Here is a 25,365-nt window from a genome sequence, read left to right as displayed (position 1 = left end):
TTGTTATTCTGATTTTTTGATAATAAATTACTATGGGACTTGCAGTTTATAGTGACAGCTGGCAGGAGCAGAGCGCTGGCTCACTTCTTGGTCATGATCTTGAGATATTCAAGAGCGTTTTGAGCAGCACTGGCTTGAGCATCTTTACTGGTTACACCGCAACCATAGCAAACTGCCACTGGCAATGTGGACAGTTGCACAAGGCACTGGCATTTACCTACAATTGTATTATTAAATAAAATAACTGTACAAATAATATTGAGATAATAATAATTTTATTAAATAGGAAAAAAAAATTGTATTAATTTAAGTAATTTAATGGGGGGAGGGGAGAAAGAAAGAAAGAAAAAATAATAAATAAAACAAAAAGTATGTAGTAAAATCAAGAGAAATGTTCTGATAAATATATTATATATGTGAAAAAAGAAAATTTTCTCTTTATATAAGAAAAGAGATTATTGTAAAGATGTGATGTATTATATGAATATCTGATAATTGTACTCGAAATCATAAAATATCTTATATAAATAATTGTTATCTCCTAAGAGATAAAGTTATCTAATTATTTTAAGCATATTATTGGATACATTCTACAAAGCAAAATAATATGGCAACTATGAAATCTTTAAAAGATGCATTACGAAAAGAAATGAGTAATATTATTTCAAATATCACTGCTGAAGAAAAAGCACGACAATCTTCAAGAATATTTGAAAAAGTACAGTAAATTATTTTCTATATAAAGTATTTCAATAAGTTAAAAATTTGCCAGCCAAGAGGTTATGTCATATCATATATATTCGTACAATATTGAAATAATATAATGGACTTTTATAAACATTATTATATTTCAGTTGAAAAGATTACCACAATATCAGAATAGTAAAAGAATTTCCGTGTATCTTAGTACTAAAGACGAAATTGATACTACACTTATTTTGACAGACATATTTGAAAAAGGAAAGGAAGTATTCATTCCTAGATGTAATGGAAAAACAATGGAAATGGTTAAATTATTTTCTATGAATGATTATGAAAAATTGCCATTAACAAAATGGAATTTTAAACAACCAGACATTTCTGAAACTAGAGAAAATGCCTTTCAAAATGGTAAGTGAAAAGATAAAATAGAAAGATCAACAATAAAGAAAAATATTTTTCTCTTACAGGTGAACTAGATCTTATTCTTTTACCAGGAGTAGCATTTACTTATAACGGTAAATTATCTTACTTTATAATTACAAATTACGTATATCATAGATTTAACTATACTACTGCATTTATATTTCCTAATTAGGAAAACGCTTAGGCCATGGTAAGGGATATTATGATAAATTCTTGGAAGATACTTTTCAGAAACAGCAAAGAAAACCACATTTAATCGCAATAGCATTTAATGAACAAATAAAAGATGACATACCAACAACTGAAAGAGATGTAGTACTTGACATGGTACTTACAGAAAAATAATGAACAATTTTGCAAATATTTAATAAATCAATTATATTAAATAATGTGCTTACAAAATTTATACTTTTCAAAATAAAATATATTAGCACAACATTTAATTATAATTACTTTTTATAATTTTTTTATTATAAGAAAATTTGTAAAGATATTAAATTATATTATTTTCTTCATTACTTTATAGATTCATTTTCAAAAATCATAAATATTATATTATAATAAATATCATGAAATGGTAATTATTTTATGCAATAAACAAAAATTTATCATAAAAATATATAATAGAACAAAATAAATATAAATTGTAACTTTAGAAAACTATACCTCTCAAATTCAATAATTTGATACATGTAAATGTATTATGAACTCACCACTAATAGACTTTTCTTCAATGTCAACATACGTTACTTCAAACTGTTGTTCTGAAGCAATCTCTTGCAAGAATTGTACCAAATTTACATCACCATCATTCAAACAAGTATTCTGAAACAAAAACCAATAGCAATTCATTTATAATTATGAATAATAAACAAATGTACAAGAAATACATGATAAATTGCGATCTCTTGATAATTTATCAATATATTTGATTTTATTTTTTAAATATGAAAAAATATTATACAAACCTGTAATTCAAAAAGTTTTACACCTGTGGAAGACTTGAGGTTCTTGTGAAATAGTGAAACTTTATGACTATGAGGCGTTGTTAATGTTGAAATTTTGCTACCTTTCAGGTCAGCATAACGGGCATTTACATTTGCAGTCTTTTGCATAATCTATAACGGACAATTAATCAATAATTTTATTAAACATTTATGAAACTTTTCTACTATGGAATATGCTACCTGCATCAAAAGCAAAATGAAGTGGAAATGACTTAAATATAGGTGCTTTCAAGACAACCAATCTGTAATTCTGTAATTCATAAATATTTCTTACAGCATTCATTTCATCATATCAATATCGTCCGCTATAGATTCAAAATGATCAGAAAGGTAGCTTCTTGTAAACATAATGAATAATAAAACAATTTTATAATTGTTAAGAATCACTTCCACTTCACTGTTCTTTCACACGTGCACATACACACAAACACACACATCACATGCATACATATATTTTGTAAAATTGAATTTGTTATAGTATAGTCAGAGACTATACATGATAAATAAACAATTAATAATAGAGATATGTCAATAACTTATACATTGTTTAAGACAATAAATATCTCTTCATATTATATATTATCACACACACATATATATATATATATATATATATATATATATATATTATTGTAAACTTTAGAAAATCTTATCTCTTATATGTATATGGATAGTCTTACCTCATCTCCATCCATATTAGTTTGATTGTTTGTATCATGAAGAGTAAGCCACATTTTATGAGCTGCATGCCTCTTCGCAATTTTTTTACTTTTACCATAGCCAACTTCACGAAAACTCAAAATAGAACAAACAATAGTAAATTTTCTTTCATGCGGTAATCCCTCTTCACCTTCCATTGTATATTTTGGTGGTGGCCAATGACGAGACATGCACATTTCTTGGAGAACTCCAATTGGATTGGTTAAACCTTTTTCTTCTCCGTATCCTTCAAGTTCTGGTAGATTTTGAGAACTACATATACAATGTTTAAAATTATATAATATGTAAATACATTTCATAAAGTTACATGTTACCAAAATTCTATTAACACTTATAATAGCTAGTTTGCTTGCACTATCATAATACATTAAAAATTTATTTAAATAATTATTCTTACTCGGCTAAACTTTTTGGAAGAGGAGATTCTGCAGACTCAATATTTACTCCAATTAATTTATCTAAAACAGCCTTGGCTGCAGCATGTTTGGCTTCTTTTTTAGATCTACCAGTCCCCATTGCTGAAACAATTGGATCTACTTGAATAGTTTAGTCCTTACGAAATACAATTTTTTCTTTCATCAAGAGAATTTTTTTTTATCTCCTAGTAACATATATCTTATAATGCAACAAAATATTAAAATTTTATCTAACTAATATACATGCACAATTAATCAAAATTATGTGTGTATATATATATATATATATACACACATATTATTTTAATACAAACCGACGACATCAGCAACAGTAACTCGATAACGAAATGTAGGTTCATGTATGACACCTTCCACTTGAACTAATTCATATTTAGGTATTGTACCCCTACGAGATAGTAGTTCTTGAAGAACTGATACAGGTGTCTTATTAGGTAATGCTTCCATTTCTAAACGAGCTGCTTCAGGTAGTGATAATGACTCTGACATCATGGCATGTAATGTTATCCGAGTTCTACTGCGACGATGGGCATTATTTGAATGGTTGGGAACATTGCCTACATTGGAGAGCATAGTAGGCCCAACCTGCTGTTGTTGACGCATTTCTTCCATTTTATAAATCTAGAAATAAATTATATTTATATCAATTTAAAAGATTCCATACAAATATTTATTTATATTAATTCAATAACATATACATGTATGTTTATTTAAGAATAATATCAAAATAAAGAAAATATTCAATGACATCAAACATAATATTTTGTAATATTCTAATTAAATTAATAATAATTAATGTTATTATTTTTATTATAAAGCAATTGTACTTTTATAATTTGTAATATATGAATACTATAAAAATATCAATATTATATTATTTATAAATTTTATTATTTATTATAATTGATGATTATATGTTAAGGATATAATATTGATAGAAAGGAATATGCATATTTATTTGACAAAATATATAATCATCATCTCAAATAATATAATTAAAAAATAAAGTAAATAGGACATGTAAATCAAAACTTTGTTGTAACAATGTAATAAAATAAAAGTCTTCCAGCATTAATTGTGCTTATCAAAAATACAATATTTTTGATATAACAATATATTTATTTTAAATAGCATATCAAATTGACAAACATGTACAGGAAATATTAAATATATCAATGTATTACATTTCCAACAGGCACAGATATCAAATAACGAATAAATTTCTATTTCAATTTTTTTTTGCTTAAGACGATTTACAAATCCTCTTGAAGATAAATAAAACTTACATATTCATTAATTTCTTGTTGCGAAAACGACAAGTCGTTACGCAACAAAATACACGTTGTTACAGATATATATATTAATATACGATAGGATAATAATGTTATTGGAAATAAAACGAATGAAAAACAAAATATATCCAAATATTTATAAACGTATACGATCTCTATTGAAGTATAAAACGATAGTAAAACCGGCTGGCAGCCATGATAGTTGTAAAATTCATCGATTAACTTTAAGTATATTATGTTCAGAAATTAGGTAATTGTTGTCCATTGATGAAACTGAATTCTAACATTAGTTTATTCGAGTCCTGAAAGTCTTTCAAGTATAAACAAAGTTTCGTTTAAAGTTATAAACGGATCGTAGAGGTTGACCGGTCATAGGCATCGTCCGCTAAGCGAATTCGGATAAGTCACCGATTTTACTCACAATTTTTAAAGGTTCTATGCGACTAAGCTGGTACTCCTTCAACAGGCCAATTCCTATGCGAAAAGCGAATCCCGCTTTTTGTGATCGATCCAAGTCTCACAAAAAGCTTGATCCGTTTGACGACAGAAAAATGGTTCGCTGACTACCGGAGAATCCTTCCTCTCGTCTGTGGCTCTGCGGCAATACTTCGATATGAACAATTTTTATAGACGCATAACTACGCGCAGCTTTCTGCGCAGATATACACCACTGGCGGTTTCGTTAATATCAAACTCAACAATTTCTATAAACAAATACAAACTTCGAATAAAACAGAGATAAATAATATTTTTCCTAAGGTAGATAAGATTATCGATCATATTACAATGAATTTAAAGTTATCGTATATAATATTTCTTATTGTTGTATCAAAATATATTCTTAATATTCTCTCTAGGGATTTTTTATTAAATCGTTAAAATTTCGAATTCGCGTTTAAAACTTATTGAATTTATTTCAATTACGGGAGAAACAATAAATTGAACAAATCAACGAATCAGATAAATTTTCTAACGTTCATTTAGTAAATCGCTTTTTTTTCTTTTTTCCTTTTCTTTTCTTTTTTTCTTTTTTTTTTTATCTCTCGAACCGTCGCGAGAGCGACGCATGATGTTTTTCTAAAATGATAGATTTTGCTTAATTTGAACTGTCATCGTTTGCGATACGACAAGGTAAACATAATAAATCTTTACAATTCATTCGTTGATTTTGTTCTTTTCTTTTTACAACAAATTAATGGAAAAAATATAAAATGTGCAATTCGTAACGTCGAGATAATTCACAATTTTTCAATGTAAACTTTTAAAAAGATATCGTAGTTTGAAGAAATATCGTCGTTCAAATTTATTCGCACGTGAAATTTGAATGGAGTGTTGCATGCAGCGCCAAACTATCGTCCAATCCGATTCTTCGTTTCTTAGCAACGCCGGATGTTGGCGTTTTCATAGCTTCCATCGAGTAATATCACCATTTCCGTTCGTTATACGTTGAAACGCCCGAAAGTGAGGATCATTCGCCATTATTATATATCGACGCCACGAAATATCGTTCTTTCAGTTTATAATTTCTATCTAACATTAATCATTTCTTGACTCGTTTCCATCTTGAAACTAAATATGAGCGACATTGAAGTAAGTACCATATTTCTTATTATTTATTACTTTTGGCAAACAATTAAGAGTATTCAACGAATATGTTAACATGCGGCCAACAACTACAGCCATTATCGATCCGTAACGTTCTACGCACGTCGCGTGTAATTGTGTTTAAAATAATTTTACTTATTAGTTCGAATACAATGTATGTCGTCACAATGTTTACTCGGCAAATATTTCCTTTACCAATACTTAAGATAAGAATCATATTGTATGCTTTTTAACGAAAGATTAAATTTACGTGAGAATTTGAAATTCGTAGTGCATTTTTTCGTTCTTTTTTTTTTATTTTTTTTTTTTTTTTTTATTTCTCTAAATACGTTTATATTTCTTTTATATTTTTCTTTCTTTTTTTTTTTCCCCCTATCAAATATACAATGTGCCCTGTATACGTATTTATATATATATATACACATACATATATACATATATATATAGTTAACGCTATGATGATCCACTCAGCTCGCTTTGATGTAATGCTGAAGAAATAACAATTGTTCCCTAAAGTTTTAAAATCTGATTGTGAAAGCATATTATCCTTGTTTACGTTTAATATTTTATTATTCATAATTGATATATTTATTCTTTAATTTTCAGAGAAGTGGTAGTCGAAGTTCAAGCCCACGAAGACCACGTACAGCTGATGGAGGATTAAGGGATTCACGTTCACATTCAAGGTCACGTAAATCTCGCGAACGAAAAGAATCCCACAGGGCAGTTAAAGAATACTCCAGATCACGGAGCCGTTCTCTATCGCGCAGCCGAAAGTCTTATCGGAGTAATAAATACGCTAGTGCTGGTCATCGTGGAAGTAGTCGCAGTCGCAGTCGTTCTCTTTATAGAGGCGGTAGATATTCTCGCAGCAGATCTCGATCGTACTCACGTTCCCGCTATTCTCGAGAACGTGATAGGAATATCTATCGATCACATTCTCGAAGTCCAATGTCGACAAGAAGACGTCATGTTGGTAACAGAGACAATCCTTCTCCTTCTCGATGTTTAGGTGTATTTGGGCTTTCCATATTTACCACAGAACAACAAATTCATCACATCTTCTCAAAACATGGACCGGTTGAAAGTGTACAAATTGTTATTGACGCTAAGGTACTTTTATAATTTTCGTTTTTTTTTTTTTTTTTTTTGTTCATTATATAAAAATATAAAAGTTATATATTGTGCATTTTCTTTTCTAATTTTTTTTTTTTTTTTTTTTTTTTTTTTTTTTTTCTAGATTTATGAATATATTGTATAAGCAAATGTTTAACCCTTATGGATTTTTTTTTTCTATTTTTGTTTTTTATTAAGGGAATATCAAATTCTGCCAGAGATTTAGAACGCTCCTTCTATTAAGTGCATGTGGAACGTTAAAGGCCTCTGGCTACAAGTTTTTTAAATTCCAAAAAAACTTATTAATATAAGAAATTACAAAAATTCAATGTATAGTTCCTCCAATTGTTAATTAAATTAATAAATGTTTATTACAGACAGGACGATCCAAAGGATTTTGCTTTGTTTATTATGAATCTTCTGAAGATGCTAAAGTAGCAAAAGAACAATGCACAGGAATGGAAATTGACGGACGACGAATAAGAGTAGACTATTCTATCACACAAAGAGCCCACACGCCTACACCTGGTATTTATATGGGAAAACCAACGCATCTACCTGACCGAGGATGGGATGGACCAAGGCGTAGAGAGTCAGTATATGTATTCTTTAAAATTAAAAATTATATATTAATGTAGAAAGTATATGGAATTATAATAAAAAAGAAAAAAAAATTTCTGAATTATATTTAACATATTATTTTAAAACATAGAAGCAGTTACAGAGGAAGCTATCGCCGCTCTCCAAGTCCATATTACAGCCGACGACGATCACGTTATGACAGGTCTAGATCACGCTCCTATTCTCCACGTAAGTCTTATTTCAATTTTACTTAGAAGTATAATATAAGCAGTCTACATGGATATGTGTCTCCTTTGAAATAATATGTGCTGCGTATCATGCGTTATACATAAAACAGATCAGTAGTCCAGTAAAAAAATTCATAATCTTTTTATAATTATAATAATAGTAATAATAATAAAATAATAATAATAATAATAATAATAATAATAATAATAATAACACTCTCATTGATTTGATATTGTATGATACGGTAATTTATCATATAAACCCTTACACATATGCATCTGCAAAACATTTCATATACTCTATCATCATACATACTTAAAAATAAACTAATATGACGGATTCATTGAAATTGTCATGTCAAAGTTATATAAGATTAATAAACACATAATGTGTTTGGGAGGGGAGAAATATATTGTTGGTATTATAAGAAAAACCTTAATGCCTATCGTTAGATAGTGAATCAAACAGTATAAATCCTTTTATGTCTTACAAATTATATATTTCTGATTAATTGACTCTCATATTTTATTTAATTATATTAATTTTAATATAACAATTGTGCACAACTTGATTTTAATTTTTCAACATAAAAGTGCAAGAATAATTGCACTGTGTGGTTAATGAGTACAGATTGTGGCATACCAGGTATAATGTTTATTGTGCATTTTTAAGATATGTATATATACATATATATATATATATATATATAAAAAAAAGAAAAAAAAAAAAAAAAAAAAAAAAAAGAAAAAAAAAAGTAGTGAACAACTTCTTTTTTTTTTAAAACCAAAAAAACAGTGTATATTTCTTTCACAGATTCATATTTCCGTAGACCGCTTATATTCAGTCCAAAGTATAAGATGAAATAAGAATCTACGTAAATTATCAAGAATCGATGGCAGACGCATCAAGAAATGCATCGAATAAATCGTACGGTAGTAACTAAGTGCACCCTGTACCCTGGGTCGAACAATCATGGTTTTTGTTGCTTAATGAATTTCAGGTCGATATTAAGTGACCGAGTGTGATGCGAGAGGCCAGGTGTTTGGGAGCCATTTGTGTGACTTGACCCTATGACCCCAAATTTCTTCTAACTATACCGTACCGGGTCAAAAATGCAAACGCTACATTCTTACTGCTGTTCTTACCTTACCTATTTCTGCATTATACGCGATTAAATATATAACATTTACGTTATATTATACAATATCAATTAATGAGATATAACATTTTAATATGCAAAGGAGTCTAGCATATTCTTTGCATGAAACAGTAAGGTTGGAATGGACACAATAGTTAATTTTCTTTTTCGATAATATTATGAAGAATAGGTTTAAGTTACTCATACTATGATTATCATGTGAAGGTTGGAATATGATTGAGTTATGAATTTAATTTGAATATTTAATAATTTGCTTAAAGTTGTATTCCAGCCGTTGGACACTAGATACCACTAACTACTAAACATGGTAGAAATCGGGAAATCTGGTATTCCTATCCGTTTATGAAACAAAACAAAAAAGCAAAAAAAAACCATAAAACAAAAAAAAATACAAAAAAAAATTAAACCTGAAAATAGAAATAAGGTCTCTAACCTGTTTGTTTGTTTATAAGGTTTTGAATCAAGAGGTATTGGATGATAGAGGGAAGTTTGAAGTTTCACTCTGAAAAAATGAAAGTTTTGAAAAATTGAAGACAAGATTTCTGAAGATGTTTGTCTTGCTCGCATTTCAAGATATGAAGGTTTTTCGCGCATGTGACAAAGAATATGATCCGAATCGCATTCATTTCCGCGGCTGAGAAGTCTCAAGCCTAGAAGATCAGCAAGTACTATAAAGCAAGCCTCAAGAGTCAGAATCGTTGGCCCCCGACCTGGACAAATCAGTGGTTGGGGGTGAAACTGGCTGAACGTTTCAGAAAATGTTCAGGAAGCATCGAAATCTTTTCTAAGTAGGGAAGAGCGTAAGGTGCTCCAAGGTTGTTTATACTGATCATATTCTTTCTCAGTTGATTTGATTTACAATACAATATTCGCTATTAGAGATTCTCCTGAAAAATAAATAAAATGTTTATATACCTCCATCCATCCCATCCCTCCACCATCCTAAAACCTCCATCTCCACGAAGGCAAATTTTTTTGATTTTATACGCAGATAAAACATTAAATATAAATTGGACAATTAATAAATATGAATTTTTATATATTAATGCCTATGATTTGCTAAGTCTTTAATTTCTTTTCGTTGCCATGATTATACAATGATTAATTTGAAGGGGAAAAAAAAATAACTTTCTGGAGTTTTTTTTTTTTTTTTTTTTTTCTTTTTTTTTTTTTTCTTTTCTTTTTTTTTCTTTTTGATTCTATTAATGTCGCATTGAACCCGCTTGCGTATGGATTATATTTAGCAACATAGAAGACAAATTTGTTATGCAGTTTTTTTTTTTTTTTAGTGTACTTTAGTTAATGTAAGTTATCTTTTTGTATTTGTTCAATATACTTTAAGATTATATTCTTATGTTTAAGTTCGTTTAATAAAAGAAGTATCTTCAACGGTTCAAGATTATACATTTCAACTGTAAATGTTCTGGATTGCTTGTAGAAGTCTGTGGTCAAGTATAGAAATAGATAAATTTAGATTGCCGAAGACGACTGAAGATGGCTGAAAAAAAAAAAGAATCCGAAAATTGTCAAAGATGCCCGATAAGAAACCTCGTATAAGACTACAATCCTATCTGATCCAATATATTCGACCTTGTTCGATTTCATTCAATCCTTTTTTGTTCTTTCTTGATTCTATTTGATCTTATTCGATCCTATTGAATCCATCTAATTCTATTATGTTAGATTAGAGATTGTAATGAAACTTGCGGATATAATTATTTATTTTGTAACAACGTCAAACCTGTCCTTTTTTTCTTTCTTTTTTGTTAATTCTTTTTTTTTTTTGTTAATTTTTAATTAAAGAAAATAATATTGGAAAATTATATAAATTATGTCATAGTGTTAAAAAAAAAAAATAAAATTATGATTATTATCGATTGTAAATTTGATTTCTTTTTTTTTTTTTTTCTTTTTCTTTTCTTTTTTCCTTCAGAAAAACATTATGTACCTTGTTATTTATCATGGCGGGGAAAAATATTATATTTACATTAATTATATATAAAATTAAATAAGTAGAAATTATGAACTTAAGAATATATCCCTATTTGTATTTGAATTTATATTGTATTTAATGATATATTCGATAAAAGAGATTAATTACTTTTATCATTTTGTTTTAACTATTCAATGCGAGTGAAAAAAAGAAAGAAAAAAAGAAAATATAATAAGAATTTTAAATAATAAAAAAAAAAAAAAAAAAAAATTACCATCGACAATAAATCATTTTTATAATTTTTTTTTTTAATTCAATTAACGCATTATTTTTGTTGATATATATATATATATATATATATATATATATATATATATATTTATTTATGTGTGTGTGTTTTCTAATGTATACGTAACTCCATATTCTTCATATTGATTGATAATGTCGATTATGAAAGCTTTATTTGCTTAGATAATAAATCGTTTTACGCAATAATCTGCGTTATCTATATTTAGTACGTAAAATAAATTGTGCCATTTAAAAATCGTAACTTTTTTTTTTTTTTTTTTTTTTTTTTCTTCAATTAATATAACACAAATTTAATTGTTTTCTTTAATACATATTTAAAAAAAAAATTGTATTCAAATATTTTTACAAATAAGAATTGTCTAGCAGAAGTTTCTTCATTATTGGTATCACTGTCTCTAATCTGTGTACTACTTCAATCCATTTCATCATCATTAGGTTAAGAATTAGTAAATACAAACATGCAACGAAACGATTTCATAACAAAAATAATCTTATTATACATCGTGATAATATGCAAATATGTAATAGTGGTAGCTATACAAGACGATCAATATCAAAGTTATCCTGCTCAAGGCTTATATAATACCAGTGATAATGTAGTTGTATTAAATGCTACTAATTTTAAAACAAGTGTTTATGGAGATTCAAAAGGATGGTTAGTTGAATTTTATAATAGCTGGTGCGGATTTTGTTATCGTTTTGCACCTACATGGAAGGCTTTTGCAAGCGACGTTTATTGTAAGTGTTATTTCTTAAAAATTGATCATCCTAAGAGATTGTAATTTTTCAATTAAATAAAATAAACAATTTATAATGCAATATATATTTTTCAGCCTGGAGAGATATTGTTGTTATTGCAGCTATAGATTGTGCCGTAGATGACAATAATCCAATTTGTCGTGAATATGAAATTATGCATTATCCAACGCTTAAATATTTTCCTGTTAATTCACATTCTTCTTTCATGGGTATAATAGTTGAAAAAGGTGATAATGTTGATGACGTTAGACACAACTTAATTAAAAGATTGGAAAAAGAACAAGAAGAAGGACGTGGTATAACATGGCCTAACATTACACCTTACAGGTAATAGTCAATTTAATTGTAAAATCATTTTCCATTAATATTTTTATTATATCTTTAATGTAGTAATAATATATTAATTTATTTATAATTTAATTATTGTAATCCATTTTATATAGGAATGCAGAGATAAAAGACATATGGAAAGTTGTACCTAAAACTGTAAAATATTTTTTTTTATTATTTGAGAAAACAGACTCTCATATGGGAACTGAAGTCATATTAGATATGCATAAAATTTCAAGTCTACAAATACGTAGAGTTATATCCGACAATGAATTATTATGTGTAACAAGTAAAATCACAAAATTTCCAAGTCTAATTGTAATGGGTCAAAAAGAATCGCAAAAGCTTTTAAATATTAGAATACCAACGAGAGAAGGTATTATACAGACAATTAAAAATTATATGAATTCAAAGGGTATAAATATAGATGAACAAATTATTGGGAATTACAATGGAGAATTGCTAACTCAAAAATCAAATACAATGAATGATACTAAATCAAATTCTCTTCAAAAACAGCAATATAACTCTGGTACATTTGAAGATCATTTATATCAATTAGATTTGGAAAATGCACTTAGATATTCCATTTATCATGAAGTACCAATGACTAAAATTATAGAAGGAGAAAAGATGGAGGCATTGAAATTATATTTAAATGCAATAGCTAAATATTTTCCAATGAGATACAGTAGTATCTTTCTTGACGTAATTCGTGATGTAATAAATAAAAAAGAAAAGATATCTGGAGAAGAATTCATTCGTTTAGTAAGATCAACAGAGGAGGAAATGTCACCAGTATACTCAGGCCCACAGCAATGGATTGGATGTAAAGGAAGTAAAGAAACATATAGAGGATATCCTTGTGGATTATGGACAATGTTTCATATGTTAACTGTTAATTTTGGAATGGAAAATAAAGATAAAACACATTATAATCCCATTGAAGTATTACGAGCTATGTATGGATATATAAAAAATTTCTTTGGTTGTGCCGATTGTTCAAGACATTTTGTAGAAATGGCATCGAGAAACAAAATATTTGAGGTACAGAATGGAGATGATAATATATTATGGTTGTGGAAAGCTCATAATGAGGTTAATGCAAGATTAGCAGGAGATGAAACAGAAGATCCTGAACATAAAAAAATACAATATCCATCGCAAGACCATTGTTCGGAGTGTAGATATTTAAATCAAACTTGGAATGAAGCTCAAGTTTTATATTATCTTAAAAGAAAGTATAGTTATGCAGGAATAAATTATTACGGATCTAGTGAAAAACAAAGTAATGTAAAAAATGGTGGATCAAAAATGAGACAAGAACGACTTGCTTCTAACAAATATATAAGTCTTAAAAAATTGGGTTGGGATTTTACTGTATTTGATATAAGCATTTGTGTCGTATTATATGTTACATCTGCTACAATACTCACACTTGTTTGCATTAAATTTGCTGTAAAAAGAACTTACAGAAAGAAAACATACCTAAACTTACTTGGTAAAGTATAAATTCTTATTAAGAACAAAATTCACCGATGTATATTGTAGCCAATACATTTTTTAAGATATTGTATATATACACAAACACATCTGTGTATTCGACTGTATATATTATTAATATTATTTAATAATCTAGTTCTTCTATATGTATATTTCCATTTTTATATGTTAACAACAATTAAACAAATTTAGTTCTTGTTATTATCACAAGAATTCTTTAAAGAAAAAGTTGTACAGATCGTACGTATGTATCTGTGTTATATTTCAATTAAACTTAGATATATTTATGGATATGTTATAAAATTATTTTTTTAAAGGTTTAAAATTAAACACGTCATGAAGCTTGCAATTGTACATTATTAATGCTAAGTTAAATTTTTTTTGGCAAAAAAAGTTGTATGAAAGTTGTATGTGGTTTTTTTTTTTTTTTTTTTTTTTTTTATAACAAATCCAACACAAAAACTTCATAATTATGACAATCTCAATGAAAGTGAGTGTTTGTCAAATGATTATTAATTGTAAATATTTAATATTTTAAACTTGAATTTAAATTTTGCAAAATTACATAAATATAAATATAAATATAAATATAAATATAAATATATCTAAAATATATCTATAATATGAATAAAACTTTATACATGGATGTATAAATATATTATACATATATATATTCCAAAAGGTTTTCTGTACAATCAGTTTAGTTAAGTAAATAATAACAATAAAATTTGATTAGCAGCTACAAGGATCAATTTGTATTCAAGTTGATCTTATTTGATTAAACATAATAATAAATCCAAATGATTACTCTGTATAAATTTGATATATGTATATATTTATACAGCACAATGTCATAATTTTCAATTACTAATATATAATATTTATAGAAGATAATAAACATTATTCATTATTTATACAATTTACAATTTTAAAAGTTCCATATTGACATAATTTATTTGTTCTTTAAAAGAATATACTTTAACTAGAAATGTCTGACATTGCCATTTAATAAATTTTTATTTATAACGATGTGCAAAATAGGAAATACATTTTCTTATTTTAAAATATATTTAAGTTTTTCATTATATATATATATATATGATTATGTAGCACAATGTATGTGTATGCACAAGTATGTATATGAAACAAATTTTTGGTATGACTGTATGATAATGATATTACAAAATATTTATAAAATACAGTTGAGCTTTTATAACTTGCAATTTCATAATTAATAAGAAAAATTCCAATTAAAAAGAACTTTTCAGTGACAAAAAAAAAAATGGAAAGACATTTTATACATCTTAAATTAATAGCTCATAGAAATGACTTTTGTTTGAAAATGTTTCAAGTTGGAGGGTTTCAACTGCATTTCAGATGAAGAAACGCACATCAATTAATTCATTTACTCTTTGCATTATTAATTTCCCATGTACTTTTTGTATCCCAAGTAATACCATCATGAGGTAATTGCGATTTTATATATGGAATCAACCATGTTAAAAACCATCGTTCACCAAGAACTTCCTTTATATTATGTTGCCAACCAAGATCATAAATATCCATATTTTTATTACTTTCGTTTGCTACACATCCATTAAAAACTAATCGAAAATGATAAATGCATAAAATACCTGTAAATAACATTCCTACAACAGATACAATATAGAGTAATAAATAGAATTGTTCTACGGAACCATCAAATCCAAAAACAAATATTGCCAAAGGAAATATTATTTTTATAATGGACATTGGAAATTCAAAATTTATTCTAGCCCAAATAAAATAATTATTATAACAAAATGCATAGATTGTAGCAATGAATAAATAGAAAAGGAACATTAAAAAGTATCGATGATTAAAATAACCAATACAACAGCCTGTAAAGATACAATGATGATCACGTTTTAGAATACATGTTCCGCATGTTGAACAGTGCCATGAACGAGGTGGAGCAAGTATTTCACAAGTTGCACATAATCTCCATCCATTCTTAGAGCTTGCTGTACTCACTGGTACAATAGTTCTATTAATACTAGTATCGCACAATACCGTATAGGTAAAGTTACCCACAATATTTAACATTATAAAATTACCTATAATAAAGTGCATGAAATATGGTATTGTATTGTGCTTGTATAATGCAGGTAATACTACCCACAACTCGAACCAATATATTAATGGTACAATTGTTAATATAAATATCATAGAACAAATGTCACTTAATGTGCGAGGCCAAATCGTTTTACGAATGATCATTTTTGACGATTATAACTGTATAGTTTTTATTCGCACATTCACTTTTTATTGATCTTTTCGATAGATTCACAATAAGGTTAATTCAAAATTTTATGTCAACATCGATATTCCCTTGTGCCCTTAATGGACACTTTATTTTTTATATTTACATGGATAAATATATCAAACTTACACGTTGACATATTTCTTTTTCTTTGTTTCTTCTTTCTTGTTTCTTCCTTTTTAATTCCTATCGTTGTAAAAACGTATTAGATATTTCGAATATCCAATTAAAAAGGGAAAAAACTTGTGAGCCTTCAGCACTTATCCTTAATATTTATTCATAATCTTGTCAAAGATTTTTTTCCCTTTATTTTTTAAAACGTTTACTTTAAAAAAGTAATGAAAAATATATGGAACATTACTTTTTCTGTTTCTATTTATTAATGCAATGCATTAAATTAATTTAAATCGTATAATATCTGATACAATTTAGAACATAAACATAGCACGTGATTGTTTGTATATCATTAAAATGACATCTAAGATACGGAATGAATTTATTATTTATCAAGTTGGAATCGTCAACGCCACCTGGCGTTACAAGTATAGAATTAAAATCGTAGGCACTTTTTTTTGCCTACAATTTTATATTTGATTATAATCGCATCAACTAAGAATTAAAGGGAAAGAAGTAAAGCATAGATTATAAGGAATAGATATATGTTGATAGCAAATTCAAGGGAACTGTCGTGAATATATCGCCGTTCAGAGGGTACTTCATTGATATTCTACATATTTGTTTATTAAAAACATGTCGAAATATAAGATTGTTATGGTTCGCCATGGTGAGAGCGAATGGAATAAATTAAATCTATTTTGTGGATGGTACGATGCTAATTTATCTGATAAAGGTAAGATTATAAATGTTATCGAAAATCTTCGCAAGGGCAAAAGGTCACGAAATCTTAACAATTACTTTTTCTTTTTTTTTTTTTTTTGTTCAAGATATACAAAAAAATATCGAAAAAAAGAAATATTTTAAGTTTATTTATTTATTTTTTTTTCTTTTTTTTTTTCTTTTTTTTTTTACAGTTCTTTAAATTGTCATAACGAAATAATGCATACCTTAAAATGCATTATCAAAATAAACCGATAAAATTTATTATAGAAAATTACATTTTTCTTAAAATTGTAATATATAACATATCATCATAGTCATTCATCTATTTACTCGTTCTTCATATGTACTCGTTCTTTCATATGTATGAAATTTTTGTAGTTTTATATATACATATATATATAAAAAAAATTATTCAACAGGTAAAAGTGAAGCTTTGTCAGCTGGAAAAGCTGTTAAAGAAGCAGGCCTTACTTTTGATGCTGCTCATACGTCGGTCTTGACAAGAGCTCAAGAAACCTTGAAAGCTATTTTGAAAGAAATCAATCAGGAGGATATACCTATTCTTAAAACGTGGCGATTAAATGAACGTCATTATGGTGGTCTAACTGGTATGAATAAGGCAGAAACAGCAGCAAAATATGGAGAGGAACAAGTACAAATCTGGAGAAGGTCTTTTGATGTACCACCTCCTGCTATGGAATCTGATCACAAGTATTATGAGACAATAACTAAAGATCCTAGATATGCTGCTGAGCCCAAACCTGAAGAATTTCCTAAATTTGAATCATTGAAATTAACCATTGAAAGGACTCTGCCTTATTGGAACAATGTTATCATACCACAATTGAAAGAAGGAAAAAAAATCATTATAGCTGCACATGGAAACAGTTTACGAGGAATAGTGAAGCATCTCGATCGTAAATATATTCATTATATAAACTTTATTATTATTATGACAGAATGTACGATAGAAAAAATTTTATTTTATTTGCAGAAATGACAAATGATCAAATCATGGGTTTAAATCTTCCTACTGGTATTCCTTTTGTATACGAATTAGATGAGAATTTTAAACCAGTTGTTTCTATGAAATTCTTAGGTGATGAGGAAACTGTTAAAGCAGCAATGGCTGCTGTTGCTGCACAAGGAAAGGCAAAATAAAGTATTAAAGAGAATCATTCTCAAATATTAATTTTCAGTCAATGATTGTATCATAATTAATGTTTCATATAATTAAAAGTATTGATTAAACAAAATATAAGTAGATGGAAAAAACTAAGAAGTTAGAAATAAGAACATTTAAATGTCTAATTATTAATGCTACATATGCCCACAATCCTTATAAACATTTTTATTTATTTTTTTTTCAAGCATGTACATAGTATATATTTATGTACATATTACAATGTATTATGGCAATGCCAAAAACCCAAGTATAATTTTAGTAATGAAAAATACGAGCAAATACACTGTTGTCTCTTTTAGAGAAATATATCCAAATATATCCTATATTTACTCTTTTATTATATAAAAAGAAAAAAAAAAAATCATATATGACATAATAATAAATATTATTTATATAATACTGTATCTAGTTTATGAGAATACTATAAACGAAATATTACATAAGTCAATATAAAATAACGCTATACTTATTTGCATCCATTTTTAAAAATTAGTTTGCTATTGTAAGATAGCATGAAAACATACCCTCTATCTTCAAAACGACGAATAAAATTAAAAAAGGATATAAAGTAAATTTTTAATTTGAAATAATCAATTTCAAACAAAAATATTAAAAAGTCCTAAAGTGGTGAGTGAAATCGTGACAATGTATACGATTTATTGTCAGTACTAGAAGAATTTTCAATTTTGTCATTTTATATAGGTTATATTTCAATGGATGCCTACCGATTTCTTTATATACCTAATATAGGTTAATGCGTCAGAAATAAATGCTTCGTTACAATTCGAGCTCTTTCATTTTTGTAATTGGTGAAATCGTAAACAATTAAAGAAACAAAAAATATATACATATATATATATATATATATATATATATATATCTTCGAAAAATCGTATAATTATATTTAAAAGAAATCAAATCAATACATGTAAATACAAACATACAATGAGTTCTGATAATGAAGAATTAATGTTGACAAACGAAGAAGATGATCTTTTTGATGAAATATTATGCATGAGTACAAATATAAAAACGCATGCACAATCGAAGAAGCATGTCAAAATAGAGGATAAATCGACAAATAAAAATAATTGTACAAATGAATCAGAAGCAAAAGAATTGAAAATTCACAATGCGTCGCAAATTAAAAAAAATGATAATAGCGGAGAATGTCCCAAATATAAAAGTATCGAACAATCTGATAAATTTGACGACAATGTACCATCGATTCATTCAAATGTAAACAAAAGGCCAAGAGATACAACATTGGATACACGAAATCCTAAAATATCATGCCTTAAACATCGCGATGATTCAAGTTCTACAACTAATAGTACAAAAATATATCCAGTAGAAAGCAATAAAAAACGTGTAGAATATGAAACCGATCCTGCAATACTTGCACGGAGACAAAAAGAAATAGATTATGGAAAAAATACTATTGGATATGATAGATACATTCAAACCGTTCCTAAGTAATAATTCTATTAACAAAATTAACTTTTTAAGACCAATGATGTTTATAAATTTTCATTTTATTTTATTCTTATCTTCATGAATATGATGTTTTATATATAATATTTTATATTGTTATATTTCAGAGAGCAACGTACAAGAGATCATCCAAGAACTCCTCCAAAATACATTAAATATAGCAGAAGAGGATGGGACGGAATGATTAAATTATGGAGGAAACAGCTTCATTATTGGGATCCTCCGCAAGAAAATGAAAGTACTGAACAATGATAGTTAAATAAAGTTGGTCATTTTTATAAGAATACAATAGAAATAAGGTATTGAAATATAATTAAAACAGTATTATGTTATGATAAATTATGAAAACTATATACAAAAGTGTTCATAAATATTATCATTTTAATTTCACTTCAAGTTTCTTAAGTATAGCATCTAGTTTTTGATTAATATTCTGTTCAATTTCATTTAATCTGTGCATAGTTCTTTTTTCCATTTCATGAAATTTATTATTAATATATGTTTCAATGTTTGTAATTTCTACATTTTTACAATCATCTTTGCAATTAAGATCCACTTTTTTGGTCTCTTCGGTTACATTTTTATTATTATTTTGTATTTGTAAAGTATTGGAAATGATAAGGTTTTTTAAAGGTATAATTTCATCATTTACAGGATTCTTTTCTTGTTTAAAAGATTCTAACATTATATTAGCTAAAATTTCTTTTTGCTGTGTTGAACCATTTAAGTTATTCAGAAAATTTGTTATTGTATAATCAAGTATCTCTGATTTATTTTCTTTAACAGATTCTGTCAATATAAGTTTTATACCGAATATCCATAACATGGGTTCTGCATTTTTTATTTTCGTAAACTGAAAGACAAAGAATAAGAAGCTGCAATTTAGTAAGAAAACAAAGATTCTTATAAAATAAAATTATATATTACTTTAATACTGGCCTCAGTACTAGGATGTTCTAAACTCATTTCTGCTAAATATATAGTACTTCCTATAAACTCATCTATTTGTTCTGCAAAGACTGTAGTTGCATATTCTCCGTATTGTTTAAAAAATTCTAAGACGTACGCTTCAGAGAGAATTATAATACGTGATATTTTTTGATTATTTGTTAATTTTATGTCCAATGTACATGGTTCTTTCACTTGTTCCGTCGAACGTAAATAAATACATGTATCCAAAGAAATTATATCATCTAAATCTATACTATAACACAAATTTTAATTAGGCTTCAATTTATATTTTTCTAACTTTCTTTTTCTCAAAAAATATATTTATTACCTCTCTGGAGCAAGTGATAACGGTATTGTTGTAATAGTATCTACATAACATTTCTTTCCGTCAATCATCCAATTAGATGAAACTTGTATGAAGTCTTTTATTGAAGACGTTGCGGTTAATATTTCACAATTTTCTTCTATTGTTGCCTCCATTTCTACTCTAAATTATTTAATAAATATGTAGAATTTTCATTATATTCTTTGTACAAAAATTAAAACTGTAAAAATATATATTGGATTGCATGTTTAATTTAATTTTGTACAAATAATATTAAATAATTAATTAACATATAGGACATTGTAAAAATGAAAAGTTATTACGACGCGACGATGATAACAACGAATGAGATACATAACCTTTTTTGCACAATACTACGATAATTCTTTTATGGCTAAAGTTCGTAATATTTCCGACAAGATGGTTTTAATATTACGCTCGTATATCAAGATATTTTCGATACGAATGAAGAAGAATTGTTGCTCAAAATTATTTATCATCTTTCGATCAAGGCATGTGTGACTACAGCGACGTACATGGACAAAATATGAACTATGAATACAATATGGAGGAAACAATGTCTTCCATCATATACCTATATTGTCAATATGTAAGCTAGTATAGGTTATAATTTTACGCATGACAAGTTATATTTCTCAGAAAGATAGATTACTTGAAAAATGTTTGTCAATTGAAGAAATATTTTGTGTTTTTAATTAAATTTATACATGTAGTTAACACGATATTATTTATGACGAAATGTGATAAATATTATAACGAAAGTAATATCGCGTAGAACGGAGTAAAAGAGTTTCGATATTTACTAGCTAAGATTCAATGATATACTGATTGTTTATTATTTATCAAAGTCTTCCTTTTGAAAGGTTAATACCTTTCCTTTCTCATTATTGATTTACAAGAATAATCGATAACGAAAATCAAAGTAAGATTTTTATATCAATGAAAAGTATTAATTATTCATACTTATTTGTATGGAAAAAGAGAGCTTTATGTTTATTGATCAAAATATTTATAATTAATTCGAAAATTATCAGAATAGCCATTTCAAAAAGTATTACTAAAATTATTCTAATTATCTTATCATTAAAATTATTCCAAATTTCTCGAGTGTTAATCCATCCTTTTTTAATCAGATTAAATCTTCGTCTTTAAAATGAGATCATGTTCATCAAAATCGATCCATAATTATTCTTATTAAACAATCTCAAATCCAATATTCTTATACGTTAAATGATATAAAACTTTAGGAAACAGATAAATATAATTACATGTACATATTTTGTAAAGTTATTTTTTTATTGATAAATTTCTTCTTTTAAAAAAAATGAAACTTTCTTTAACAAACATATGCACACATACAATATTGCATTCAGTATAGCTAAAATACTTTAATAATAAAATATAATTGATGAAATAATATTTACAATTATTGTATTCATATTTGTAGATTCATAAATTAGTTATAGTGTTACGTAATACTATAAGGTTTTATATTATTATTCGGAATTATTTGTCAGAAAACGATGGATATATCTTTCGTCTTACTATGATCGAGCCAGTGGGTTTAATGTTAACTGAAAAATAACATTATCAATATGTGTAATAGATTGCACAATTAAAAAAATATTCAATACCTATTTTGTATGATTTATTATTTTTACAAGTACTAAAAACACAGGATTGGGATGGTACTTCGTTGTAAAGAATCTCATATTTATTTTTTCCAAGATTTAATTTTTTCTGTTTTAAAATAATTCTTTGACCTTCTAAATTTTCCAATTGTACCTATATTAAAATTAAAAATCACATTGTTCATTGCAAAAATAAAATTATTAAAAGATAATTATAATTAGTGTACATTAAAATAATACATACTGTTTTAGGTATATCTAAAAAAAAAATTTCGTCATCTTTGGAAAGATCCTTAAGTGTAAAAGTTGATATAGTTGAGTCCTGAAGTAATTCTTCTTCTCTGATAAAATCTTGTAACTAAAAACAAAATTTTCATGAATTATATATAATAAACAATATATTTAAATTCTTATAAATTTTTTAATCTTACACTGCATGGTCTTTCATGAAATGTTTCTTCTTGTTCATAATTTTTAGATATATCTGTTTCTCTGGGTTCTGTGGTATATTCATTGTTATCATCACTGTAATGATTGATACTATTATTGTTACTTATACTATTATTTTTATTCTGTATATTAAGAATACTTTGATCACTTTTATGATCTATTTTAGATGATTTCTTTAATTTTAATTTACTCCATGTTGTTTTTTTGGAAATACACTTTGGACTATCAACACAAATTTTTTCATTTGAATTTTGTTGTAACATTTCATCCTCACTTGAAATATTATCTATGGTCAAATTTGACTTTTTATTACATGTCATAATCTTTTTGAAAATTGTACAATTTGAATTATTAAACAAAATTTCTTCATTTAAATTTTCGTCCTCGCTTGAAGTACTTTCTATAGTCAAATTTAAATTTTTAATTTGTTTTAAACGTTTTTCAGATGGTGATAAAATACTACTATTCGTACTGTCTACATAGATTAAACTGTCCTGTGATTCTTCTTCTTCTTCTTCTTCCTTCTCATATTCAGAAGGTTCTAGAAAAGAATTATTTTCTAATAATTTGGTACTATTATAAGATTCATTTGACAAATTAGTATAAGATCCTTCGTTATTAATTTTTTTATATTTAATATTGATAATTTCAGTGGATGTAATTCTAGGAAGTGACTTTTGTGTTCGTTCAGCAAACGAATTTAGGAGGCATATGTCATTTTTAACTTTGTTACTTTTAATATCAAATAAATCTATACTATCACATGATATGTCAGAATTATACGTTGCTATTTTTTGTTTTTCAGGAGTTATATTTATGTCTTCTGTAATTTGCCTGATGTCATTTGGATTTTGTGATACATCCTCTTGAATATGATTAACAATTTTTGAAATTTTAGGATGATCTATACTCTTGTGATTTTCATCATGAGTAAGAACATCATTATTCTCAAGACATTTAGAATCTGATATTCTTTTAGAAGTTTTTTTATCATCCATTGATAAATTATTACGTTTACGATTAAAAAATTCTTCTGTTGATTTTTTTCTTTTCTTAATTACAGTACTATCATCATGAGTCTTCAAAAAATTAGAATTCTTTTCTTTATTATCTATAAGTTGTGTTTTTTTAGTTTCTTTTAAACATTGTAAATCTTTTAATTGTTTTTTCTTAACTGGAACATCAGTATTTTGTAAATCTGAAAATGATTCAATATCCAATAATAATTTTATAAAAAAATATTTAGATTTCAGTGATATTATCTCAAATTGATTTAAAGTAATAAAATAGAATACTTACTATCGTGATATTTATCTTGAAGAATATTTGATCTTGTTTTTGTATTCTTTTTATTCATTTGATGAGAGTATGAATCAGTGAACGAAATTTCATTTTCTTGTGTCCTGATTTTCTTTGGGGTAGAAGTAATAATATTTTTATTATTATATATTTCATTCTTAGATTTCTTTATCTTACTTTTATATATATTTCTGTGCTTGATTGAATAATCCTCTTCTCCATAGCTATCATCATCTTCAGTCAATAAATCTTTTGATTTATTTTGATTTATTAATTGTTTCATATCAACATATTCCTTATAACTTTTTAAGGTTCTATGCTTTTCTAACCAATTATTAAATAATTTCGTTCTTTTTCGAAATTTTTTTGAGCTACTAAATCTATGAATTAATGATGATTCTATCATTCTATCATTTACAGAATTTTGAGTAATTTGCCATGTAACCTCTTCCATGCTTTTATACTGTATTATTATTTAATGATAAAAGAAATAAATTAAAAATATCAACATATGTATTACTATATTAATGATACATATATATATATAACAATATTAATGACGTGCAATGTAAAACTATAATTTTTCTTTGATACATATAATACTGAAAAAAAAAAACTAACAATCTAGTGATTGTATTAACCTTTGTGAATGTGATTTCAGCGATAGATGTGGACGAAATAAGAACTACAAATGATATTATCATAAAATGATAACATTGCATGTACAAAATTTTGTTATATTTTTATTGTTGATCTTTAATACA

At 26.5% G+C, this 25,365-nt stretch overlaps 9 protein-coding genes across 27 annotated transcripts; 5 read left to right on the top strand and 4 right to left on the bottom strand.

Annotated features, from left to right (window-relative positions):
- Positions 1–80: 80 nt before the first annotated feature.
- LOC124955322 (interferon-inducible double-stranded RNA-dependent protein kinase activator A homolog) lies at positions 81–6,492 on the bottom strand. 4 transcript variants are annotated; one of them, XM_047509595.1, is made up of 7 exons: positions 5,000–6,456; positions 3,583–3,907; positions 3,250–3,385; positions 2,813–3,104; positions 2,094–2,243; positions 1,839–1,950; positions 81–217 (listed from the first exon to the last, which is right to left on the bottom strand). In XM_047509595.1, the coding sequence occupies exons 2-7, from the start codon at positions 3,896–3,898 to the stop codon at positions 81–83; spliced, it is 1,143 nt and encodes a 380-aa protein (XP_047365551.1). In that variant the 5' UTR covers positions 3,899–3,907; positions 5,000–6,456. The 4 variants fall into 4 exon arrangements, with proteins under 4 accessions (XP_047365551.1, XP_047365552.1, XP_047365553.1 ...); XM_047509596.1 differs by having other exon boundaries at positions 3,250–3,370; positions 5,000–6,454; XM_047509597.1 differs by lacking the exon at positions 2,094–2,243 and having other exon boundaries at positions 5,000–6,492.
- LOC124955325 (5-formyltetrahydrofolate cyclo-ligase) lies at positions 479–1,571 on the top strand. The gene is made up of 4 exons (XM_047509612.1): positions 479–718; positions 855–1,110; positions 1,170–1,217; positions 1,298–1,571. The coding sequence occupies exons 1-4, from the start codon at positions 608–610 to the stop codon at positions 1,468–1,470; spliced, it is 588 nt and encodes a 195-aa protein (XP_047365568.1). The 5' UTR covers positions 479–607; the 3' UTR covers positions 1,471–1,571.
- LOC124955323 (transformer-2 protein homolog beta) lies at positions 6,008–10,310 on the top strand. 11 transcript variants are annotated; one of them, XR_007102838.1, is made up of 6 exons: positions 6,009–6,168; positions 6,790–7,296; positions 7,677–7,891; positions 8,012–8,109; positions 8,923–9,036; positions 9,110–9,252. XR_007102838.1 is itself a non-coding variant. In XM_047509609.1 (5 exons), the coding sequence occupies exons 1-5, from the start codon at positions 6,154–6,156 to the stop codon at positions 9,725–9,727; spliced, it is 813 nt and encodes a 270-aa protein (XP_047365565.1). In that variant the 5' UTR covers positions 6,008–6,153; the 3' UTR covers positions 9,728–10,310. The 11 variants fall into 11 exon arrangements, 10 of the variants coding, with proteins under 10 accessions (XP_047365565.1, XP_047365563.1, XP_047365559.1 ...); XM_047509609.1 differs by lacking the exons at positions 8,923–9,036; positions 9,110–9,252 and adding an exon at positions 9,721–10,310 and having other exon boundaries at positions 6,008–6,168; positions 8,015–8,083; XM_047509607.1 differs by lacking the exon at positions 8,923–9,036 and having other exon boundaries at positions 6,008–6,168; positions 8,015–8,083; positions 9,110–10,310.
- A 1,469-nt stretch (positions 10,311–11,779) lies between these two features.
- Positions 11,780–14,280, top strand: LOC124955587 (sulfhydryl oxidase 2). The gene is made up of 3 exons (XM_047510212.1): positions 11,780–12,248; positions 12,344–12,596; positions 12,713–14,280. Exons 1-3 carry the CDS (start codon positions 11,969–11,971, stop codon positions 14,109–14,111), a joined length of 1,932 nt encoding a protein of 643 aa, XP_047366168.1. The 5' UTR covers positions 11,780–11,968; the 3' UTR covers positions 14,112–14,280.
- A 746-nt stretch (positions 14,281–15,026) lies between these two features.
- On the bottom strand, positions 15,027–16,875 carry LOC124955584 (probable palmitoyltransferase ZDHHC24). Its single transcript, XM_047510207.1, has one exon. The coding sequence runs from the start codon at positions 16,359–16,361 to the stop codon at positions 15,504–15,506; it is 858 nt and encodes a 285-aa protein (XP_047366163.1). The 5' UTR covers positions 16,362–16,875; the 3' UTR covers positions 15,027–15,503.
- Positions 16,876–17,021: 146 nt separating this feature from the next.
- On the top strand, positions 17,022–18,542 carry LOC124955585 (phosphoglycerate mutase 2). Its single transcript, XM_047510208.1, has 3 exons — positions 17,022–17,254; positions 17,664–18,161; positions 18,239–18,542. The coding sequence occupies exons 1-3, from the start codon at positions 17,155–17,157 to the stop codon at positions 18,403–18,405; spliced, it is 765 nt and encodes a 254-aa protein (XP_047366164.1). The 5' UTR covers positions 17,022–17,154; the 3' UTR covers positions 18,406–18,542.
- A 356-nt stretch (positions 18,543–18,898) lies between these two features.
- Positions 18,899–24,071, top strand: LOC124955586 (histone RNA hairpin-binding protein). 2 transcript variants are annotated; one of them, XM_047510211.1, is made up of 5 exons: positions 18,899–19,057; positions 19,133–19,905; positions 20,032–20,223; positions 20,711–21,810; positions 23,748–24,071. In XM_047510211.1, exons 2-3 carry the CDS (start codon positions 19,376–19,378, stop codon positions 20,174–20,176), a joined length of 675 nt encoding a protein of 224 aa, XP_047366167.1. In that variant the 5' UTR covers positions 18,899–19,057; positions 19,133–19,375; the 3' UTR covers positions 20,177–20,223; positions 20,711–21,810; positions 23,748–24,071. The 2 variants fall into 2 exon arrangements, with proteins under 2 accessions (XP_047366167.1, XP_047366165.1); XM_047510209.1 differs by having other exon boundaries at positions 20,032–21,810.
- Positions 20,174–21,840, bottom strand: LOC124955583. 4 transcript variants are annotated; one of them, XM_047510205.1, is made up of 4 exons: positions 21,560–21,840; positions 21,204–21,362; positions 20,864–21,128; positions 20,174–20,777 (listed from the first exon to the last, which is right to left on the bottom strand). In XM_047510205.1, the coding sequence occupies exons 2-4, from the start codon at positions 21,353–21,355 to the stop codon at positions 20,301–20,303; spliced, it is 894 nt and encodes a 297-aa protein (XP_047366161.1). In that variant the 5' UTR covers positions 21,356–21,362; positions 21,560–21,840; the 3' UTR covers positions 20,174–20,300. The 4 variants fall into 4 exon arrangements, with proteins under 4 accessions (XP_047366161.1, XP_047366158.1, XP_047366160.1 ...); XM_047510202.1 differs by having other exon boundaries at positions 20,852–21,128; positions 21,560–21,765; XM_047510204.1 differs by having other exon boundaries at positions 20,852–21,128; positions 21,204–21,357; positions 21,560–21,765.
- On the bottom strand, positions 22,595–25,212 carry LOC124955577 (homeobox protein 9-like). Of its 2 annotated transcripts, XM_047510187.1 has the most exons (6): positions 24,779–24,987; positions 24,602–24,713; positions 23,284–24,500; positions 23,097–23,210; positions 22,856–23,006; positions 22,595–22,795 (listed from the first exon to the last, which is right to left on the bottom strand). In XM_047510187.1, exons 1-6 carry the CDS (start codon positions 24,833–24,835, stop codon positions 22,728–22,730), a joined length of 1,719 nt encoding a protein of 572 aa, XP_047366143.1. In that variant the 5' UTR covers positions 24,836–24,987; the 3' UTR covers positions 22,595–22,727. The 2 variants fall into 2 exon arrangements, with proteins under 2 accessions (XP_047366143.1, XP_047366142.1); XM_047510186.1 differs by having other exon boundaries at positions 24,602–25,212.
- Between the last annotated feature and the right edge of the window lie 153 nt (positions 25,213–25,365).

This window comes from Vespa velutina, chromosome 18 (assembly GCF_912470025.1).
Source record: "Vespa velutina chromosome 18, iVesVel2.1, whole genome shotgun sequence".
Lineage (NCBI taxonomy): Eukaryota > Metazoa > Arthropoda > Insecta > Hymenoptera > Vespidae > Vespa > Vespa velutina.
This window is presented reverse-complemented; position numbering and strand designations above follow the sequence as displayed.

What these genes read in the sequence shown, in the direction of transcription:
- LOC124955325 (XM_047509612.1), top strand. Translation starts at nt 608, where the DNA reads ATGGCAACTATGAAATCTTTAAAAGATGCATTACGAAAAGAAATGAGT. An exon ending in AGAAAATGCCTTTCAAAATG is followed by an intron (nt 1,111 to 1,169) that starts GTAAGTGAAAAG and finishes TTTCTCTTACAG; the next exon opens with GTGAACTAGATCTTATTCTT. An exon ending in AGTAGCATTTACTTATAACG is followed by an intron (nt 1,218 to 1,297) that starts GTAAATTATCTT and finishes TTTCCTAATTAG; the next exon opens with GAAAACGCTTAGGCCATGGT.
- LOC124955322 (XM_047509595.1), bottom strand. Translation starts at nt 3,898, where the DNA reads ATGGAAGAAATGCGTCAACAACAGCAGGTTGGGCCTACTATGCTCTCC. An exon ending in TACTGTTGCTGATGTCGTCG is followed by an intron (nt 3,386 to 3,582) that starts GTTTGTATTAAA and finishes CTATTCAAGTAG; the next exon opens with ATCCAATTGTTTCAGCAATG. An exon ending in TAAAACTTTTTGAATTACAG is followed by an intron (nt 1,951 to 2,093) that starts GTTTGTATAATA and finishes TTTTTGTTTCAG; the next exon opens with AATACTTGTTTGAATGATGG.
- LOC124955323 (XM_047509600.1), top strand. An exon ending in AAATTGTTATTGACGCTAAG is followed by an intron (nt 7,297 to 7,676) that starts GTACTTTTATAA and finishes TGTTTATTACAG; the next exon opens with ACAGGACGATCCAAAGGATT. An exon ending in GATGGACCAAGGCGTAGAGA is followed by an intron (nt 7,892 to 8,011) that starts GTCAGTATATGT and finishes TTTAAAACATAG; the next exon opens with AAGCAGTTACAGAGGAAGCT.
- LOC124955587 (XM_047510212.1), top strand. Translation starts at nt 11,969, where the DNA reads ATGCAACGAAACGATTTCATAACAAAAATAATCTTATTATACATCGTG. An exon ending in TTTTGCAAGCGACGTTTATT is followed by an intron (nt 12,249 to 12,343) that starts GTAAGTGTTATT and finishes TATATTTTTCAG; the next exon opens with CCTGGAGAGATATTGTTGTT. An exon ending in CCTAACATTACACCTTACAG is followed by an intron (nt 12,597 to 12,712) that starts GTAATAGTCAAT and finishes CATTTTATATAG; the next exon opens with GAATGCAGAGATAAAAGACA.
- LOC124955584 (XM_047510207.1), bottom strand. Translation starts at nt 16,361, where the DNA reads ATGATCATTCGTAAAACGATTTGGCCTCGCACATTAAGTGACATTTGT.
- LOC124955585 (XM_047510208.1), top strand. Translation starts at nt 17,155, where the DNA reads ATGTCGAAATATAAGATTGTTATGGTTCGCCATGGTGAGAGCGAATGG. An exon ending in TGCTAATTTATCTGATAAAG is followed by an intron (nt 17,255 to 17,663) that starts GTAAGATTATAA and finishes ATTATTCAACAG; the next exon opens with GTAAAAGTGAAGCTTTGTCA. An exon ending in AATAGTGAAGCATCTCGATC is followed by an intron (nt 18,162 to 18,238) that starts GTAAATATATTC and finishes TTTTATTTGCAG; the next exon opens with AAATGACAAATGATCAAATC.
- LOC124955586 (XM_047510211.1), top strand. Translation starts at nt 19,376, where the DNA reads ATGAGTTCTGATAATGAAGAATTAATGTTGACAAACGAAGAAGATGAT. An exon ending in TACATTCAAACCGTTCCTAA is followed by an intron (nt 19,906 to 20,031) that starts GTAATAATTCTA and finishes GTTATATTTCAG; the next exon opens with AGAGCAACGTACAAGAGATC.
- LOC124955583 (XM_047510203.1), bottom strand. Translation starts at nt 21,355, where the DNA reads ATGGAGGCAACAATAGAAGAAAATTGTGAAATATTAACCGCAACGTCT. An exon ending in TTATCACTTGCTCCAGAGAG is followed by an intron (nt 21,129 to 21,203) that starts GTAATAAATATA and finishes TTTGTGTTATAG; the next exon opens with TATAGATTTAGATGATATAA. An exon ending in GTACTGAGGCCAGTATTAAA is followed by an intron (nt 20,778 to 20,851) that starts GTAATATATAAT and finishes TTTGTCTTTCAG; the next exon opens with TTTACGAAAATAAAAAATGC.
- LOC124955577 (XM_047510186.1), bottom strand. Translation starts at nt 25,055, where the DNA reads ATGGAAGAGGTTACATGGCAAATTACTCAAAATTCTGTAAATGATAGA. An exon ending in TCAAGATAAATATCACGATA is followed by an intron (nt 24,501 to 24,601) that starts GTAAGTATTCTA and finishes AATCATTTTCAG; the next exon opens with ATTTACAAAATACTGATGTT. An exon ending in TTTTAGATATACCTAAAACA is followed by an intron (nt 23,007 to 23,096) that starts GTATGTATTATT and finishes ATTTTAATATAG; the next exon opens with GTACAATTGGAAAATTTAGA.